The 14447-nt window shown below is 44.1% G+C and overlaps 1 protein-coding gene across 1 annotated transcript; it reads left to right on the top strand.

Annotated features, from left to right (window-relative positions):
• The first annotated feature begins 1121 nt into the window (after positions 1-1121).
• LOC116867494 (transmembrane and coiled-coil domain-containing protein 5B-like) lies at positions 1122-9414 on the top strand. The gene is made up of 12 exons (XM_032857120.1): positions 1122-1215; positions 2066-2109; positions 3059-3208; positions 3513-3630; positions 3941-3991; positions 4736-4804; positions 5808-5864; positions 6357-6416; positions 6979-7043; positions 7666-7741; positions 8027-8070; positions 9181-9414. The coding sequence occupies exons 2-12, from the start codon at positions 2075-2077 to the stop codon at positions 9377-9379; spliced, it is 924 nt and encodes a 307-aa protein (XP_032713011.1). The 5' UTR covers positions 1122-1215; positions 2066-2074; the 3' UTR covers positions 9380-9414.
• The last annotated feature ends 5033 nt before the right edge of the window (positions 9415-14447 follow it).

Here is a 14447-nt window from a genome sequence, read left to right as displayed (position 1 = left end):
AAAGACAAGTATGTGCACATTTCCTAAAAACAATATAAAATACCAAAAGAGGAGAACAGAGGTTGGGGGATTCTTATGCTGGGATTGAAGTCACGGCATCTGGGAAGGTGTAGAAGCAGCAGCATTTGAACTGAGCTGAGAAGGATGGCTACAATTACAAGAGATATTATGGTGTGGGAGAGATACTTTCTTGGAGAGACAGTGGGATGTTCTGTAAGGCCTTTCCAAGGACTTGAGATTAGCACAATTCTGCTGGAAAAGGTCACACTAGTGACATCATAGAGGAATGAATTCAGTTTAAGGGACAGCAATGGACAGATCTGAAATCCAAGTACACACCTTGACTGATATCTCTCCAGTTCTGTGTATGCCTCATCTTCTCAATCAGGGAATCCAGAACTGCTTAACAGAGTGACACTGGCATGTGAAGTCCCATCTAGTGCTCTAGTAACTCAAGTAACTCAGAAAATTAGGAGGAATTTTGAAGGAGGAGGCAGTGGAATCAGGTTTCAGGACCTAACACTCCTCTTTTCTCCTCCCTATTCCACCTTCCATTCACTCCATCTTTGAAACATCAGACCTTTCCCTCCCAATGTCTTGGCAGTGCCAGTTTGGGGAAATAAAGGAGTTAGTTTTGTAGCTCCAAGAGTCCAACTTGGAGAGAAGGAGGACGTGCTTGGCCCATAGATAAGACATCTCTGACTCCTTCAGCCTGCTCTCGAGCATTCCTACGCCATGCCCCATAGCTCTCCGATGCCTTCAAGAGAAATGCATAATTTGGATTCGGGTGCAACAACCTGCACATGTACCACAAACAGTCGAAGAAGGAAGAGAAAGGAGAGTGACCTCAACTGCCACTAGGCCTGGGGCCTTGGGGACATGAAGAAACGTGCTCCACAGAGCTGACTGCCATCTCAGAAGGGACTTGCCCTGTGTCTGGAAATGGGTTCCATAGATCTTACTGCTGTGTAGGAAGAGATTTAAACTGCCCGGAAGTTCTGACCTCTGCTCCCATGCTGCCTACAGGGATGAGGTGGAGCTGTTGCCAACCCTCACCCCTACCCACTGTGACATGCTGCCCCGCCCCGCCGGATTGGACAGGTCTGGTGATAGGTGGAGAACTCAATTAGCAAGGAGATAACATTTTCTGAAAGTTCTGACAATCGGTTGGAAATCTCAGTGGGAACTGAAGAAATCTCAGTTGGGAAGAGAAGGGTGAGTTCAGAGGCCATCATCAAAAACTGGGATGCCTTGTGTGTAAAGAGAATAGGAAAAATGCAGGGGAGCGATGAAAGGGGAAGGAGGTGTGAGAAGGAATTAAAAAGGGAAAGCCAAAAAGCTTTAGAGGAAAGAGGAAAAGGAGAGAAGCTGAAACATGAAAGGAGAGGGGAGTGTGGAACTCTACTTTTCTTAGATTAGTTTCAGTTCTGAACTTCAGTTTTGGGGCAGTGATTAGGAGACACCGTCCCTGGGAGCCCAACATTTGTTTTTTCCTGCTGGTAGTTGTATCCTGCTCTCCACCCCACTGTTTTTGCTGCTATTTTAGAATCAACTCAGCCTGTGACATCTAGAGCTTGTTAGAACACTGATGGCAATAGAGCTAGAAATCAGGCAGCCAGCTTTATGGGACCCTCTGGCTCTCTCGATTATTTTTTTTCCCCTAAGTTTCCCTGGAGATCTGGGTTAGAAATGAACTCTCAGTGCATTTGCCAATAGACATAAGCTTGAGTGCCCTTAGTGTATCACCTGTGACCAGACAAATGGCAGCCCAGGAATGGGAAAGGTAGCCAAAGTGTGAAAAACTGTGAAAATAAGATTTTTGTACTCCAGTGGGATTCACTTATGCAATTTTAAGTTAAAACACAATCTGGATTACTGGAATTTAGTAAAACACTGCAGTTGATGCTGGAAAACAGAAGGGTTTAGGAGGCATGGGTCTCTTCTCGGCTCTGTCTTTCCTGGTCAAACTTTTGCCTGCTTCCTCCTGGGCCAGTGTAGGGCAATGTTACTATGTTGGACATTAGCGGGGACGTTTCCATAATAAACGTGTGTGTTAACATTTTAGGAAACCACAATGGAAGGAGCTGGACGGGACCCACTGGATAATGTGTAAGAAATGAGGATGATAAAGTTCAGTAGAGGAGCTGCTATGTGAAAGTTCTGCCCCAATCCATAGTGAAGAGAACCTCCATGATGCAGGACATTATCTCCCCATGTCCCGGGACCCTTCCTGCAGAGAAAAGACCCTAGTTTCAGATCTTTGAACTTCCTCATACCAAGCATGGTGGGGTTTTCAGAAATAGCTAAGACTTCAAAAAGCAAGTCAGTCTTATTTGGAGGAAAGATCCACTCCCTCCCTCCCTTGGCCCCTATCCAGCCGGTAGACCTACTTGACTAGCATAGAAAACATGCAGCATAAACTCCTCAGGAGACTGTAACAGAAGGGACTAGAGATATCCCCTCACCCTGGCAGATCTTTAAATGCTTCATAGCTGTAGCTTGGATTCTACATACTCCCTAAAATTTTTTTAAAAAATAAGTAACTTGGAGCATAATTGTTCTTATGAAAAAAAAGTCTTCTGCTTTATAAAGGGTTTGTGTTTTAATGGGTTCCATTTATAATATTTAAAAATAAAATGTGATTTGAGGGGCACCTGGCTAGCTCAGTATCAGTCAAGCAGCTGCCTTCAGCTCAGGGTGTGATCCCAGGGTCCTGGGATCAAGTCCGGCATTAGGCTCCCTGCACAGCAGGGAGTCTGCTTCTCTCCCTCTGCTCCCCTGCTCCTGCTCTCTTGATTGCTCTCTCTCTCTCTACATCTCAAATAAATAAGTAATAATACCTTTAAAATTTTTTTTTAAAAATGTGATTTGACTCCAGGAATTTATTCCATGCAAAACACTACAGAAATCAATTTATCATGGCAAATTATAACATAGGGCTGCTTAGACATAGTAACAGCAGAAGATGGGGGAATGAATGAGATTACCAGTGGAAATTTTCTTAGGGCTCCCCTGTTTTCCTGTCCTGAGCTCAGTAAGAAAGATGATTTTCCTGTAGGCAGGAGATGATGGAAATACCGAAATTAGAAGTCACAAAACAAAACCTTGACTACCTGAACTCAGACCTTGAAAAGGACCTGCAGAGACTGGATGAGGCAAATCAAGTTCTTCTCAGAAAAATTCAAGAGAAGGAAGAAGCTATTCAAAGGTCAGGCTTTGCAGTTGGTGAGGGAAGGGCTTCTCCTCAACAGAATGCCCTTTGGAATAAAGAGAAGGTGGGAGGAAGATTTCCTTTTTTGTTGATAAATCTTAGTGTATGAAATTCTGAAGCATGAACTGTGATGCCCCCAGAGGCTTTATGTATAGATTTCGGCATTAAATTTCCACGAGGCTGATGTTATATTACCAATGCATTTGGGACTCAGTCTGGCCCCCCAAGACCTTGGCTTCCTAAGCTGGGGCACTGGCAGCTTCCTTATGACTAATCCACATCTGGTGTCTGTATTTTTCAGTCTGGAAGGAGAGATTGTCCTGTCACTAGGACAAGCCAGTGAGAGGGAGGAGTTGAACCATATCAAATCTGAGGAGGAGGAGACCTTGGGGAACCTGGAATCAGAGACAGTCAAGTTGGTAAGAAGGTGTCTAGAAAAGGACTGTGTGATGCATTTGGCTTCAGTCTGCTGCTGCTCTCTCATTCCCTGGGGATCATCATCCATGGTCCTTGCTATGTCTGGAGAAATCAGATGAGAGTGCTCTGAGAAAGAAGCACTTGTCGTGGGGGCCCTGTGCCTGGGCTCCCTTCCCATTTCCTCTGTGTGGGGCCAGAGTGTCCTTCTCTCCCTCAGCACACTTATCCACAGACCATATTTTAGAGACCCAGGGAGAGGGAAAGTATAGAAGCAGAGCAGATGTATCCCCCTTTACTTCTTCTTTTCCACAGGAAAAAAGTAACAAGATTCTGAGCAGGAATGTGGTGGAGCTTCAGAAGAAGGTAAGGGGGCCATCTTTGCTGAAGGCTCATTTCTTAGGAATCTTGACAAAGTCATCTGAATTCCAGAACCCTCTAGTCAGAAAGACCTAAGAAGGGGGTGCCTGGGTGGCTCAGTCGGTTAGGCATTTGCCTTTAGCTCGGGTCATGATTCTAGGGTCCTAGGATTGAGCCCCACATCAGGCTCCCTGCTGCGTGGGGAACCTGCTTCTCCCTTTCCTTCTGTCTGCCTCTCCCCCTACTTGTTCTCTCTCTCTCTCTCTCTCTCTCTCTCAAATAAATAAATACATAAATAAATAAATAAAATCTTTAAAAACAAGAAAAATATTTAAAAAAAGGAAGACCCAAGAAGGAGCAACTGGCTAAAAAGATGTGCTCTGTCCCCTCTGCCACTCACTGCGTCTATTAGGATGAACACCCCATTTGTTTCCTGGGATTACAGATCTACTGAGAGAGCTAAGGGACTGACTATGGGAGAAAAGATTTTTCTCTTCCTGCCCCAGCTGTTCTGTGCCTTCCTCCTTGCTCCCTGGGCAGTTGTTTTCATGGCCTATGGGAGCAAAAAGACCTATCCAGCCAGCCCAGAGTCAGGCAGCTCCCATGAGCACACTTTTCTATCAAGTTTCTACCTGGGATATAAGTTCATTAACCACCACCATTCCACAGTCCTGCAACCCCAAATTCTGCCACGATCGTAGCTTTTTATGTCTCTGTGCCTCACTCAGTTCACGGTTTGGGGGATTTCAGATTTCAAGGAGATATAAGAAGGATGACCTTAATAAAGAAACCCTGAAGCCGATGTTGGCAGAACTGAAGGTGAGTAGAAAAGCAAAACTAGAGATTTTCTGTGAGATGTGTGTCAAGTCTAAGTTCAGGGGGAACTGCTTTCAAGGACTCTCCCAGGTGAGGTATGTCTGTGTGTTTCTCAGAGGAGAGCCAATGTCTTTTGTTGCCTCTCCTTTACCTCATGGCCTGGGGGGCATTCATAACATGACAAGTCGAGTAACCGCAGAGGTAACTTCAATGTCATTAAAGTAGAGGGGATTGCTCAAGACCTCATCACCCATCAGTCACTAGAACACACATGCTGAAGGCACATCAGGACCCACCAAGAAGCTTAGGGTCTGAATGACACAATGAGGATATTCAGGTAGGATGAGAATACGAACTTCCATAATTACACAGAGATGTGTCAATAAGCTTACCTCATTTTCCAAACCCATGGCTTCTACTCCAAAAATAGCCAGTTCTATTTTTAAAATGCAGTTTATCTTTTTCTTCTATGAGAAGGTAGATCCAATGAGGGTGAGAGATTTTGTCTATGTTGGTCATTCCTATTTCCCCAGTACCTGGAACAGTGCCTGGCAATAGTAGATGCTCAGTATTTGTTGAATCAACGAATGAATGAACTGGATGCCCCATAGAGGACAGAAACCCTGCTGGGAAACTTTGTGCAGACTTATGTGAGTGCACCCTCCGGGAGATAAGAGGGAGAAAGAGGCCTGTGAGCTTTGGTCAGCTGGGCTAGAAGGAGGAGGATGGTAAGGCTCAGAGAAAAGGCAGTCAGATGACCGAGGCTTGAATGTCAGCTCTGCCACCATGTGACTTTTAAAGAATTTAAACACTTAACTTCTTGCCTTTGTCTCCTCATCTATCAGGAGGGCTAATGAGAGTGCCCACCCGAGGGTGAAAACGTGTCCTCAATCCCTCAATACATGATAGCCATTTGTATCGTGTTCTTTACTGGTCTGGAGAGAGGGTGGTCATTACCCATTTGCCTTCCACAAAAGAATGCTATTAACTTTCTGCTGTCTTCCAGGGGAGACTACAAAAGTCGATAGAATCCTGCACAAGGGAAGAGAAGGAACTGCTCCAGGTAGAGGCAGTGTCTCCTCACTGAGGATCTGTCCAGGATGTAAATGGGAGACTACCCCAAAGTCTTAGAAACAGGACCGCTGAAGGCATGGGAGGGGGGAGCAGAGCAACTGGCAGAGGAGTTTCTGATTCACATGCAGGTGAAAGGGGTACGAAAACTTAAATTACAAGTACTGGTTTTACCATTTCTTAAACACGCTTTTACCCTTAATATTCAAAATACTATTGCTGAATCCCAAACCTAAGAGCCCTGATCACCTCTCCTGATGTTTCACCTCACAAGCAAATGACAACCGAGGCAAACAATTTTGGTTTGCCTCAAAATTATACCGTACCCATGAATGACGAGATCACTGCTTTGCGATATACTTGTTTCCCCTTAAAATCAGAAGTTGCTAGGTAACCAGTCAACTGTCCAATGCACCAGTTAGGGTCCCCAGGAGCAGCCCAGGCTTGGTTCTGGTGAGACTTGTTAATTTTCTCTTCTTTTTAGATAGAAAGCGACTACCAATCTTTGCACCAGCTCTGTAAGGACCAGGCCCACTACATAAAGGTATTTTACCTGTAGGGGCAATTCAGAGAAGAGGCAGAATTTCTCCAAAGCCATGGGTTCCTTGGTTTCTTATTAGGCTAAAATCTGCCCTTGGGGAAAATGACTTTTATACGGCAGCAACAACAAAACAGATGTATGTTAAGGATTTACCTTGTGCCACGTGATGGCATGTATGGTACTTTTAAGCTCTCCACATGCAGTATGTTTCTACATTAATTTGTCCAGTAAAACTATGGGGATGATATTGTTATAAATCAAGAGGACCCTGGGGTTTAGGGGAGTTAGAGAACATGTGCTCCAGGAAAGCAACAATAAGCATCAGAGCTAGGATTTGAATACAAGCAGATTCCAAAGCAAGAAGTCTTTTTCTTTGCATATATATCTATCTAGTCCAATATCTCCCAATTTCATTAGAACATTTCCCTACTCATGTGTGCACACTCATGCATGCACCATTTGGAGTATTAGGGTTAGTCTTGAGGAGAATCATCAATGATATCGTAATGAAAATATGGGGAAATTCTTCATTATAACAATTTTTTGTTGTTGTTTCCATGGGAAGAAATACCAGGGAATTCTGAGAAAGATGGAAAAAGAAAAAGAGGTGCTGCTTCTTGAAAAAGAAGTGTAAGTTTGGAAAAATGATGTCCCTGATAGATGGCAGTGACAGTCTCGCGGCCGTCTTGGGAGGGGGCAGTGCTTCTCAGACCGGTTTTTGTTTTTTTCTGGGGTTTTTGATTTTTGTTTTTTGGTAGTCCTTTCTTTAAGTGATAAAACTATTCTTTCATGCTTTCCCCTACAATTTTTTTTATTATGTTACTGTTTACACTTAGATTTGCATTCGTCTGGAGTGTGTTTCATGTATAGTGTGAGGTAAAGATCAAGATCATGGTTTTCTGTGTGGAGAGCCTATCGACCCAGTGCCGTTTATTTAAGAGAACGTGCATTTTTCAGTGGTGCCTTGTTTTATAAGTCAGGTGACCATACATGTGTGAGACTTTCTGCAGTTTCAACCCGATATCAGGTTGATGTCAGGATTTTTCTTCAACGACTGTCTTTTCCCTTGAGAATGGTCCACATTTTCCTGGTATCTCTGTATTTTGAACAGTTATGAGTTTTGAATGTTGAACAGTGAATGCTATCAAGAATCTGAAAAATAAATCATCGATGTTGCATGACTTAGAAAAGCACCTTTCATCAGCCCCCCAGATTATGTTATGTCATTCTGGGATCTGATTTTTTCACGCAGATTCAAAGCCCAGAACGACTCTTCGCAAATAGTGAAACCTGGGTCAATTCTGGTAGAAACCATCCAAAGCAACATGGTAAGTCTTCCTTGTCCCACACTGGAGTTTTCCTTTATCCCTTCCTCCCCTGGGTTCTCTCTCCTTCTCTCCACATCCTCCTCCCCTTTATAATAAACCTAGAATTAGGACATAATGAAGTTCAGTACTTTGTTCCACACTATGGCCACTAGGAAGTGGCAGAGTCAGGATTGAAACCCAGGTAGCCAGACTCCTGACTCCTGCGTGGCTCCTGGCTCCCCTGATACATTGCCTCTCTTTGACCACATAGACAGGCACAGCTGTGGCTTTTCTCATTTCCCATAGGAGAAGACCATCATTAAGAAACAGAAGAGAATCTTTTGGTACAGGTAAGTGGTAGAATCTTGGTTTTTACCCAGTGTGGACCACGTTCACTCTGTAGGAGCGAGTGACTTGGTAAGGGCACAAGGAACAAGGATGAATATACACCCATGAGCCAGAAAATATCAGGCAGCCCCAGATTTTTCCCAACCCTTCTTTCCTTCCTTTCCTCAACACCAGAGTTATGTGGAACTTGGTGGCTGGAAAAAGTAGCTCTTTCTTCAAGATGAAAGCTGCAGGTTGCATTTTACTTTGCATTTCCATTCTTATGGTTCTTGGTATGACCCGTTTCTATTTTTCAGATCCTGAACCTAATCATCTCTGCTATACTCTTTGCTGCAGAGATGGTTCAGGGCTCATTAATTTTCTCAGTTCTTTTATAGGAGGCTGTAACACTTTAGAAAACAAAAATCACCTAAACTCTCTATGCCTTTTCTGTCTTAATTTTTTCAACAAGGGTACTAACTCTGAAATGCTCCATGTGGCACTTGAATGAAGAGCTTCAATTTATGACATTTCAATATTATTAATGACTGAAAGCCTTAGACCAGATTTCAGTGTGAAATTTTCTTGGGAGCACACCTGAAAACACACCCACACCCACACACCCATACATTTTATTGTTTAACTTGGTCTCTTTTGACACTTGATGTTTAGAAAAAACCTATCCTAATGATTTTGCCTGGATGTTCATGTCAGAGATGTCCCAATCTTATTTCAAATTCTAGAACTCCTGGCTATACTAGACCAGAAGAGGACCACTGGTCATGAGACTCATAGGTGTGACAGTCCTGAACATTTTCTGGCAGCCCTCCAAAGGCCAGCCTCATATGTAGTACCTGGAAAAATCTCCTTTGGCACCTCCAACTTTTTTCTATATGGACATCTATTCTTTCAGAGGGCTTATATGTCAGGAGAGCCATGTACAATTCCTAACCACTACATCCATCTTCTTCTGCTATCACCTATCCCCTACCCTCATCCTTTGGGTCTCCATCCCCCTATCAGTTTTGTCTGAAGAAAGCAATTCAGTTATTTACGAGTGTGAGCTTCCCCTCCTACAGCTGGATCCTGGGCTGTCCCTGTCCCCCATGCTAACCAAGAATGTCTCTTTGTAGACATTTCAGGTGTCTTGTCTTCATGATCATGATCTTCATTAGGCTGCTGGGCTATGCGCTTTTCCACCTGCAGTACATAAACCCAGACCTTCTTGTGGATACCCTGCCCATGGTAATGAGCAGGGACACCTTGAAGAGGCTGAGGAAGGTCTTATTTCCCCTCCTCACTCTAGAGGTGGAAGAAGTTCTACCGCATTAGTCTGAAGTAACATGGGGGGCTCCACATGGCCCCCAGTGAAGAAGGGGGACTTGTAGCCCTGAGTCGGGGATGGGCCAAGAAGGAAGTAGGAGCCTTGACTTGGACATCTGACCTCTTCATTTCATTCTAGTCCCTTGCTTTCCCTTTTCAGTGGCTCTCTTTTAAATAAAGACTATGTTTGACCAGTGTTCACTGTGTTGGTCTGTGAATTTGGTCTGATTCCTAGGGCCTCATTAGACATTCACAATTTCTACCTGTCTTGAGAAAACTTCCCCCAGGACTTCCATTCTCTGCTCCATACTGAAGAAAGAGTAGAGACAAAATCCCGTCTTCATTTGTAACATTCTCCACTTCCTCTGGGGTAGGTATAAAGCTATTCAGTTGAGGAATCATGAGGTGGATATAAGGCTTGCTTTCAGTCCTTCCTGAAGTTTTTTATTTTTATATTATTTATATTTTTATATTATTTTATATATTTATATTTTATTTTATATTTCACTATGTATTATTGGAGTGGATGTCCTAAAAAGCTAACCTTTTTTTTTTTTAATGTACACAGATGATTACCCATTCTCAACGGAGAAGAAAATAACCCTAAAATTCAAGTGACATATAAAATATAGTGTGTAAGATCAGCAAAACACAATTTTGCACCTAACTATCATACCTATCCTTCAAATCCTAATTCAAATGCCATCTCCCCCATACTGTCTCCTCGGATCCCTCCGGACCTGAGATAGCTTCACTTGCCTTCTTCCAAATGCTCCTTGCACCTTCGGCATCTCCTTCCTCCTACACATTCCTTAGGCTCTCGCTTTCTGATGACCTTTTGTCCTTTGGAAACCATCCCTGACACAGGTTTTAACTGCACTTCACTCGCACAGTAATGCCGGAAAGGCAGCGGCACACCCTATGTTTGCTTTGGCTGTAGACATGACCCTGCTCAACCTTTTCTTCTGGGGTCTGGGGAGGAGAGGGTGAAGGGTCTCAGGATGACGCCTTAAAAATTAAAACAAAACAAAACAAAACAAAACAAAACAAAAACCCAAAACCAAACCAAACCAAAACAAAACAAAAAAACACCTGGTCAACAGCGCCCTCTTGTGGCCATATAAAAGCTCTTGTGTTTCAGCAGGCTTCCCCAAAAAGGGCAGGAAAGTGATCAGTCAGTTGAAGCAAAAAGATGTATCAATTGTCACTTTTGGACAATTCCCTTTGTGAGCTTTAATAAGTAAAATTGGTATTCCATCAATTCAACAAGTGAGACTCTTCCTTGGACCAGATAGGGATTTTGCCACTGGGATCATAGCAATGAACAAAACACACAAAAATCTCTGCCCAGATTCTAGGAGTAGAGGCATATAGAAATATCAGATGATATTGGGTGCTATAAAAAGTTAGCTGGGGGAGGAGGAAGGGAATAATAAGGAGCAGCAGCCACAATGCTCACTTGAAAAGGTAACATGATAGCCAAGACCTGAATGAGATGAGAAAGCCATGTGGATGGCGGGGGCTTTGGGGGGTGGGGAGGTGGTGGTGCAGCTGATAGGGAGACAGTAAGTACGCAGCCTTGACCTTGGAGTGTGCCTAATGCATTTGAAGTTCCTCTGCTGATTCCATGCTCATATATAACAGTCTCTTCATTAAATTCTTCACTGGAATCCTCCAAGTTGAATTCTGGTTCCTGCCAGGCCCTTGGCTGATACTAGCCCGGAGAAGCATTCCTTAGGCTGGAGGGTTTCAGCACTGGAGTGATTCTAAGGCTATAGGTATATGAGAAGAAAATGGCTGCAACCGGCCGAGAAGCTTATACTCAGAGTATTACTTCCTGTGCCATCTCCAGTCACGTAACTCCTCATAAGTTCCTGGAACTCCCAGGTTCTCCTCTGCCCAGCCCTTCCCAGGTAGACATGGGAGCATCCCAACATTCAAGACCAGCTAAGAAATACGAGCTCAGGAAAAAAAGGTTACGGTCGCCCCATGCTTGCAATCAGCGATCCAGCAGAGACTTGGAAGCTTGAAGATGTGTTGGAAATCCATGTTACGAAGCACAAATGGTCTTTTCTGCCACCCAGAGAGCCTGCCTCCAAAGGGGCCTGGATGGCATTCCCAAGTCTGGGAAGCAGAAGAGGGGTCACTGTTGCCTTATGGGAGCAGGGCTAAGCTGGACATCTGAGTTCCAGCAATGGGGAGCGTACCACCCCCACTCCAAATCCATCCGTTTCTGAAAGATTTTAACAAACTCATACAAAGCACCTGGCACAACTGAAGGTCCTTGGTGGGTATTCAACCGCCATGAGTTTCCATTCCCTTACATGAGGTAAAAGTTTGCCTTTATCTAGTAGTTAATCTTAGTTCTGTCTTATAAAGCCACATAGTAAAATAACGGCTTCTGCCACATTTTAGTCACTAAAACTGAACAGCCTTCTGTTCTCTAAATGAACATTCCGCAGGCCTTTAAGCAGTCACATGACATGGCTCCTAGAATTGTATTATCTTATTTACCCTTCCCTGGACTCCTACTGAGCTGAACAGAATAGGACAGATGAGGTCTGACTGACAAAGTACTACAGTAGCTCTCTTATTCTCTCCCAAGCCTGTGGTGGCGGGAGGCAGGAGAGAGGGAGTGAGAACCTCAAGCAGATTCTGTGCTTTGCTGAGTGTTGGGAGCTCGACATGGGGCTCACTCCCACGACCCCGAGACCATGACCTGAACTGAACCCAAGAGTCAGTTGCTTAACCGACTTCACGACCCAGGTGCCCCCCAGCCGAGATCCTTAACCTTTTAGAACATGAATTATCTTACTCTACATCTCCTCTGCTTTGTATTTGTGCAGATTAAAAGATAATACTAAGTGCAGGATTTACTATGTGTCTCATTAAATTTCATTTTGTTGGTTTGGTTGCTTCTACGTTAGTCTATTGCCATCATGCAAAACCCTAATTCTATGGAGGAATAAACTAGTCTGTTCACAGACAGGGACTCCTGGTAGAGTAGAAACTGCTGGAGCAAGGAGGCTTGGGTGTACAATCTCCTTTGGCCTTGTAATCATTGTTGACCTGAGGCAGCTGATTAACCTTTCCTTTAAGGTGGCTAATCATTCTCTCCCCCAGGAGCCTGTTACAACAGCTGCACATTCTTTCAGTACTCAGAAATAGAATTTCTTTGGGTCTGGAGGCTTGAATTCAATTAAATGGATTAGGTACTCTCCTTACATCCTCTCACCTATCTTAAAACTTAATTACCTGTTAACTATTTCAGACTATCCTTTTTATCATGCAAAAGATCAATTTCCTTGATAGGGAAGGGTGAGGTGAAATAGGACCCTTATCTATGAACATTATACCTCTCGCTCTACGGAGTGGCCTATCTCTTTCATTTCTCCTGTTCCAAACACAGCATTGGAAATGCCTCTTTTAAAAAATGCATTTTATAATATCTTTTGCCAGCCTCAGTGTTGTCTTGAAAAAAAGCGCTGAAGGGGCACCTGGGTGGCTCAGTGGGTTAAGACTCTGCCTTCGGCTCGGGGCGAGATCTCGGGGTCCTGGGATTGAGCCCCGCATCGGGCCCTCTGCTTAGCAGGGAGCCTGCTTCCCCCCCTCTCTCTGCCTGCCTCTCTGCCTTCTTGTGATCTCTCTCTCTCTGTGTCAAATAAATAAACAAATAAATCTTAAAAAAAAAAAAAAACTAAAACACTGAATAAGGAGTCAAGCCTTACACCCTGGTTCCAGACTTTGTGCTGCTCAAGAAATAAGCAATAAGCCATGCTCTCAAAGACTCTTGAACTGGTAACAGATTCCAACACTCAGTATCAAGGTTACAGGTTACTCCAAAGCTTCTCTGGTGTATAAATGCTGGCTTAATTGGGGGCTCATCTATTCTATTGCAGACATCGTGCTGGATACTTCCATACGGTCTCCATTTCATAGTTTGATGAATTGCCTGAGATTATCCAGTTAGCAAACGGCAGAACCAGGATCATGGGCCACCTCTTGACTCCCCCAGGATAGTTGCCTTTCATGTTTCATGAAGTCCTCTTCAACTCCAGTATCAGTCTGCTAATTAGTAGAACTACTAAATCCATCATTGGAATCAGTTACTTATTTTCCTCTCTCTTTTATGATTTGTTTAAAGTTACTACAGAGATCCAGTATCATTCCAGTCACTGTGTTAAATTTCACTTTGGAGCTCCATTATAGCTCTAGTTTAATTATTAAAATTAAAAATGCCTTGGTTAATGCTTTATTAAGACACTCTGGCCCATCCATACCTTAGTCTGAATACAAGGTGGGAGAACTGGATTTTACTGGGGGGAGCTGAAAGCAGTATTAAGGCCACAGCCTCCTGCAGGTGGGTGAGGGTGTTGAGTTGAGGGTGACTCCACCAAGGGCAGCTTTGCCCGGAGTGGCTCTTGAGGAGCCCATATAAAAACCTTTGGTTCTCACACATGAGAGTGACATGTCACAGCTGTTAGAATTACAAAATTGGACTTAGAGGGAATCCAACCCATCCCAGGGGAGCCACTGTCCCCTGCCAGGTTGCTCTTAGGCAAAACTCAGTTGAAATGTTCATGGTGGGTCTTTTCCCCCACACTCCATGTATTGAAATCCCTGCCTCGGAGCCATGGTCCACACTCCCTGTGTGGCAGTGCCAGCTTGAAAGAACAGCATTAGTTGGTCCCTCTGGGAGTTCAGTGAGTTTGAATCCTGAAAGGCTTTAGGTCCCCGAGCTCAAGAGCTGCTGGCTCCATGGCAGAGCCCATGAATGTGCAGGCGCTGCTCCCTCCACTTGCTTGAGCCGGAGGAAGGCTTTCCCTGCTGCTCTCCTCATGGCTCTCAGCTGGCAAAGCTGCCCTCGTGTGCGCAGCCAGCAGTCCGTAGGAGCCTGACCCCGTGCTTGGAGCTGGGGTTTCTTTTTCTTTTTCTTCCTTTTTTTTTTAAATTTTGTTTTTTATAAACATATATATTTTTTCCCCAGGGGTACAGGTCTGTGAATCGCCAGGTTTACACACTTCACAGCACTCACCATAGCACATACCCTCCCCAATGTCCATAACCCCAACCCCCT

The sequence above is a fragment of the Lontra canadensis genome, unplaced genomic scaffold, assembly GCF_010015895.1.
Source record: "Lontra canadensis isolate GAN:19392208 unplaced genomic scaffold, GSC_riverotter_1.0 scaffold12, whole genome shotgun sequence".
Lineage (NCBI taxonomy): Eukaryota > Metazoa > Chordata > Mammalia > Carnivora > Mustelidae > Lontra > Lontra canadensis.
The sequence above is the reverse complement of the archived record's forward strand: the minus strand, read 5'-3'. Positions and strand labels throughout refer to the sequence as shown.